The 6,600-nt window shown below is 38.5% G+C and overlaps 1 protein-coding gene across 2 annotated transcripts in view; it reads left to right on the forward strand.

The window, feature by feature from the left end:
- The window catches only part of NKAIN3 (sodium/potassium transporting ATPase interacting 3), a 751,259-nt gene that overhangs the window by 486,814 nt on the left and 257,845 nt on the right, over nt 1–6,600 (forward strand). For both annotated transcript variants that reach the window (XR_001889502.1, XM_017893482.1), the window contains exon 4: nt 4,789–4,986. Coding sequence is in view for 1 of the 2 variants with exons in the window: in XM_017893482.1 (XP_017748971.1) it covers nt 4,789–4,986 (198 nt within the window). In the remaining variant the exon portion in view is untranslated. The remainder of the gene's footprint in view (nt 1–4,788; nt 4,987–6,600) is intronic.

Genomic DNA, 6,600 nt, shown 5'->3' on the forward strand with positions numbered 1-6,600 from the left:
TATATATATATATATATATATATATATATGAAATACCCAGGATTAAAATGCCAATTCTTAAATAGGTGGCTTAGAATTCAGGCTTATATAACATCTTCAACTGAAAACAAAGAAGGAAGAGTGTGGTGCAGGCCAGTTACAGGAAACTTATGATAGATAAAAACTAATTAGTAAAGTTCATTATGTAGATTTCTCTGATGCCCTCTCTAGGATGACAAAGGTCTAAAGTCATCTCAGGTAGTTAACTTTAGTTTTTACTGGTAGAGAAGGAAGGAGGGACATCATTGTAAATTTGTGTCTTGCTTTTAGGCAAATAGGAAAAAGACAGAGAGATCTGTGTATATCTGCTTCTTCTCAGTTGCCTTCAGCTCAAACAATCCTTATGCCAAAGTGGCACATTTGGGGGTGGCATATCTGCTACCCTCCACATATGCTTGCATAAATACAAATGCCATTGTTTATATCTTTTTAACTCTAAAGACAAAAGCAAACACACCAGTTGTATCAGTTGTCAACCTTCTCAACGGTGATGGTGCTTAGATCATCATACAATAGTCTGTTTCCAAGAAGTAAAAGAGAAACAGCATTTGAACTACTAACATTATTTTTAAGATTACTTTGTTGATTTATGGTTTAGCGTTAACCCATTGTATTAGTCTGTTCTCACACTGCTAATAAAGACATCCCAGAGACTGGATAACTTATAAAGGAAAGAAGTTTAATTGACCCATAGTTCAGCATGGCTGGGGAGGCCTCAGGAAACTTACAAACATGGTGGAAGCGGAAGCAAGTTCATCCTTGAGAGAGAAGAATGAGAACCAAGCGAAGGGGAAAGCCCCTTCTAAGACCATTAGATCTCGTGAAAACTTACTCACTATCACTACAATGGCATGGGGAAAACCACCCCTATGACTCAATTACCTCCAAGAGGTCCCTTCCACCACATGTGGGATTATGAGAACTATAATTCAAGATGAGATTTGGGTGGGGGACACAGTCAGACTATATCACCCATGTATTTCAAAACTACACACTTTGATGTGGTAACTAAAAGCTTCAACAATAAAGTGATTTGTGTTTCTTTTTCTTTATAAAATGTTATTTTCTGTGTTGTATTTCCTTTGATATGCCTTGTATAGAAAACTGAGTTGTCATGTGGTAAGTTAAAAAAAAATGTTTATGATCCAGTACTGAAATAGATAGAAATCAGACAAAAACTTTAGATAAAATTTTACAATGTAGGTGTGGAAAAGGTGTGATAACTTTTCTTCCCCATCGAAAGGGTCACAGTCCACACTCCTAAAACAAAAGAGAGGTTAACAAGAGAAAAGCATTATAGATTTATTCAATCAAAGTTTTATGTGACATGGGAGACTTCAGAAATGAAGACTTAAAGATTCAGGGAAAACTGTCTATTTTTATGTTTTGATTTGATGTGGAATGCACAGCCATGTAGAAGGAAAATCAGACTCAGGCATGGTGGCTCATGGTCCTAGTGATGGTCCTAGCTATGCAGGAGTGGGAGGCAGGAGAATCGGCTTGAGTCCAGGAGTTCAAGGACGGAATGAGCTATGTTCTGACCCCTGAACTCAAGCATGGGCAACAGAATGAAATTATCTCAAAAAATAAAAAATAAATATGATTGAACCAAAAAAGTATGACCTAATGGCAAGAGACTGAATGGGGAAACACAACAAGGCCTGTCTGCTTAGATTCTTCTTGGCTTCTCTGTGTGACATTTCTTCTTCCTGGGTATAGGGTAACACCTTTCTGGAGTAACAGTCTTATGTCTGCCTTTAGACAAGGTAGGTCAGAGAATTTCTTCATTGCTAGCTCTTACACAGAAAGGCAAGTAGTAGAGTAATATTTCTAGGTTTTATGGCTGGCTGTCGGGGAGAAAGGTTCTGGTTCTATGACCTCTCTTAGGGAAGAGGAATTCTAGTTTCTATGGCCTGCCTTCGGGAGAAAAGAAAGCAGGAGAAAGAAGGGCAGAAGAAGGTCAGAAAGAGACTCCTGAAGATTTTCCAGCGTCCTTCATGTTCAAAGTACTCAGCATGCCAAGTCACCATATTTGGGGGTGTCATTTTCAGAGCTCTCAAACAAAAAATGTAAGAAGTTTGAAGTTTAAGTACAATTTAATGTTATTTATATTCTCATTCAAATTTTAATACAGTCATTGCAAGGAATAGTACCGTTTATAAATATGTTATAGTTCCAACAAATTTAGTGATACCTATGCTGAAAGGTTTTATGAGTGTAACAAATATATACGATTAGTTCATAAATTGACTCTTGTTTTATTTGTATAATATAAATTTTAGGTAAAGTCATACTGAAATGAACTTGCAGTCTGCAATAGGATAGGTCACTGGGTAAGAATGATTAAGGAATAGAAATCGTTATGAATTTTGAGATCGTGCTAGTTCATCCTGAACCTAGTAAATTTTATTCAGATGAGAAATAATACATAGTTCTTCTGTAGTAAGCACATTTAACTGTAAGAAATTAAATCTGATGACCAGAAAAGGGAGCAATCAGTGTGCATCTCTGATGTTTTTGTGCAGGTAAATTGCCTTGCGTTAAACTGAATTTGGTAGCTGAAGCAATTATTTTTCTATAATATTTTCCCTTCAGAGAGTAACTGCAAATGATACAGGTAGCAAACCAACAACCAAAAAAATGACCTAAATGTTTTATTATCAATAAAGTGCTGTAACTGTGAAGGTAACTGAATAGCAAACCGACAGTCAAAAGGAAAAAGGTGTAACATGTTTTATTGTTGATATAATATGAGGCATACTTATAATGGCACTTTGAATTCTTTGAATTGAGGAAAATCTAAAACTGCATAGTAACCCTGCCTACCTATATGCACTGGGAATGTTACCACCCTTGTGATTCACTTACCATATACAGCAGTGTAAAAAGAGGGTTTCCCTACTGTCCTTTTCAGAGAGCTCCACCCTGGTTACTTTCAGTGCCACCCATGGGTAAGTTCAAGGCTTTCCATTCCCACTAGCTTCCTCTAAGTTTACAGAGTTCCAACTTCAATATCAGGCATTTAGGTGTGTCCTTGGCAACTGAAGTGGAGACTGTCCTCAAAGGAACCTTGGAATGCACAGACGTGCCTCAGCTGTGTTGCATAGCCTGCGGGCAGCCTCTGCACCTCTCAGCAAAGGTCACATATGGAGCCTGCTCCAACATGGCCCCCTGGCACTCAGACAGAGTTCACTCCTGGAGGGAGTGGAGGCAGGGAAATAAGCAAAAGCTGACTCTGCTCCTGCATCCCCAGCTACCCTACAGAGCAGTGTCCTGGCCCCGGGGACTGCTTTGGCCTCTCTCCATCACCACTCCTTCTTCTTCCTGATCTACATGGGTGGTTGCAGTCTTTGGATTATTTGGAAGTCAAGGTCGTGGTCCCTAATCTGTTCTTTTCAATCTATTGTTTATGACCACAACATTATGATCTTAGCCCTTCATAGGTTAATACCCCAGAAATACTAAAGGGCATCTCTTAAGGATCAAAAACCAGGCTATTTTTTCCAGTAAGAGCTCTGAAAGTGTATTTTAATACATAAAAGTTAAGGTTTGTCTTCTTTGTTCTTGTGATTGACTATGGTGCTATTTTCTTGAAACAATTGAGGAGGAAGGACCTGGCTCTCTTCAGGGTATAAGGAATGATCAGGGCTTTGGAGGTGGAAGACAGCAAGTAATGTGAGAGAGTGCCACGTGATAGCTAAAAGTAAACACTGCACAGTATTATGTCCCAGCTCCACCACTAACTAGCTGTGCTACCATGGGCAAATTCAGTTACCTTGCTGTGACTTACTTTCCTCACCGATACTAGCTTCTCATAACTGCTTTAACAAATCACCGCAAAATTGATGGCTTTAACCTCGGAAATTTATTCTGTCACTGTTCTGAGGGCCAGAAGTCTGAAATCAGTTTCACTGAGCCAAATTCAAGGTCTTGGCAGGGCCACGCTCTCTCTGAAGCTTTAGAGGAGAATTCTTCCTGGCCTCTTCCCACTTTTGGTGGCTGGCAGAAATCCTTGCTGGCTGCCACATCCCAGTCTCTGCTTCCATGGTCACAATGCCTTTGCCTCTTCTTCCTTATGTCTAATCTCTCTCTGCCTCCCTCTTATAAGAATACACACGATTGCATTTAGGGTCCACTCAGATAATCCATGATCACCTCCCCGTCTCATGATCCTTAATTTAATCACATCTGCACAGTGCTTTATTGCCATATAAGGTAAAATTCACAGGTTCCAGGGATTAGAAGCTAAGTGTCATTGGTGGAGACAATTATTCAGCCTGCTATAAATTAGGTTGATCACTAAAGTACCCACACGAACATTCAAGAATATAATATGTGAAATTCACTTAGAACAACATCTACCATGCCATAAAGCATTCAACAATATTTATCCCATGATAGTGATGTTCATGATGCAACAACAAGAAAATGCAGCCAAAAAGTTTCAAGGTAGAAATTATTTTTAAATAAAAGTGTATGGAAGATCTCATCTCTGGATTTTTTAAATGTGTTACCTTTAAAATGTTAATATTAATCAAAGGATTATATCTCCACATTTAATAATTATAACCCAATAATTTAGGCATATAATACATGCAGCCACTGGAGGCTTTGTCTTTTGTTACTTTTCACTTGAAATTGAAATCATTGTACCAATTTCATCCACCCTGAATTCTTCCTAGGGTCAAAGTCAAAGACGTGATGTAATACAATTTTCTCATTTTGCTCTTTTGTCTCCTACCCACCTAGGACACCGATCTAATGACATTCAATATCTCTGTACATCGGTCATGGTGGAGAGAACATGGGCCTGGTTGTGTCAGAAGAGTGCTGCCTCCCTCAGCCCATGGTATGATGGATGATTACACGTACGTCTCTGTCACAGGCTGCATCGTTGACTTCCAGTACCTGGAGGTCATCCACAGTGCTGTCCAAATACTACTCTCTGTAAGTGTCACTTTTGTGTCATTATCTAATCAGAACTCTTCTTTCTTGGCATTTTTTTCTCCACACCTACCTAATAGAAAATGCCTCAGGTAAGCACACAGAGAACATCCAACAGAAATAGCAGCAATTATGGTACCACTAGTTATACCTGATGGCAGGTTACATCTTTTTTCTCTTGGTATCTAGACGTTTTGTATTTAGAAGCAGTTAGTGACTATCATTTCTAACTTGCGATACAATCCACACTATTCAATGAAATAGTATCACCATCCACCAGAAGTAGTCCCTTTTCACTTAGCTGCCTCGGGCTCTTCTGCTAATGCATTCTTCTACTAAAGTTCCAGAGAAAGAAGCATGGAAACACCCGCAGCCAATGGTTTGCTCAGTCTAATCAACCTGACATTTCATTAATTCCTTAAAAAACAAATCCCACTAGAGACTCTTTGCATTTTAGTGCCTAAAATCTGGCATCAGAATACAATTCCATATACAGAAATGAGAAGGAAATGATGTGATTAGTCCATAGAACGTTTATGTGCAAGGGACTCCTTAAAAGTAATTTTCTTCTACCAGACTGCCCCACTCACAGTTTGACCACAATGAGGAGTGGAATTAATTTAAGGATGTATAACATCATCAAGAACAATGTTCCTTTGAGGTCCAAACAGGACTTATCATTTAGTTTGAGTCAATATTCCAATAAAACCATTCTCAACCCACTATTCACATAAACCAACCATCTCAGTTCTGTTCAACTGGTTAGCTTAGTAGGAATAAGAGACACAGAATCATTAGTAAATAAATAGATAGCAGAAATATCAGTGGTATGTCAATGAAGAAAGTACCTTGGAATTAATTATAGAAAAATCTTTAAGAAATCCTTGCTATCACTTACTATATTCATTATCTACTACTATGTAACAAACCACTCCAAAATGCAATTGCTTAAAACAATATTAATTTATTGCTTAGAGTTCTGTGCATTAGGAATTTGGGCACATCTCAGCCAGGTAGTTCTTCTGCTTTATATGGTATTAGATAAAGTCACTCATATAAACTCCACACAATATTGACTAGGGTCACTGATGTGAGCCTGTCAATCTGGAGCTCTGCTAGGACTGGAATGTCTAAAGAGGCCTCACTCACATCTCTGGTGCTGGTTGTTGGCCCCATTCTCCTGCACACACATATGGCTTCTCTTTCTTAAAAAAAAAAAGAAAGAAAGAAAAAAACCTTTAAAGCAGTTTTTTCCAGTTCTGTGAAGAAAGTCATTGGTAGCTTGATGGGGATGGCATTGAATCTATAAATTACCTTGGGCACTATGGCCATTTTCACAATATTGATTCTTCCTATCCATGAGCATGGTATGTTCTTCCATTTGTTTGTGTCCTCTTTTATTTCACTGAGCAGTGGTTTGTAGTTCTCCTTGAAGAGGTCCTTTACATCCCTTGTAAGTTGGATTCCTAGGTATTTTATTTTCTTTGAAGCAATTGTGAATGGAAGTTCATTCATAATTTGGCTCTCTGTTTGTCTGTTACTGCTGTATAAGAACCCAGTCATCCCATTATTGGGTATATACCCAAAGGATTATATATCATGCTGCTTTATCAGCTT

This window comes from Rhinopithecus bieti, unplaced genomic scaffold (genome assembly GCF_001698545.2).
Source record: "Rhinopithecus bieti isolate Rb0 unplaced genomic scaffold, ASM169854v2 scaffold_21726, whole genome shotgun sequence".
Classification (NCBI taxonomy): Eukaryota; Metazoa; Chordata; class Mammalia; order Primates; family Cercopithecidae; genus Rhinopithecus; species Rhinopithecus bieti.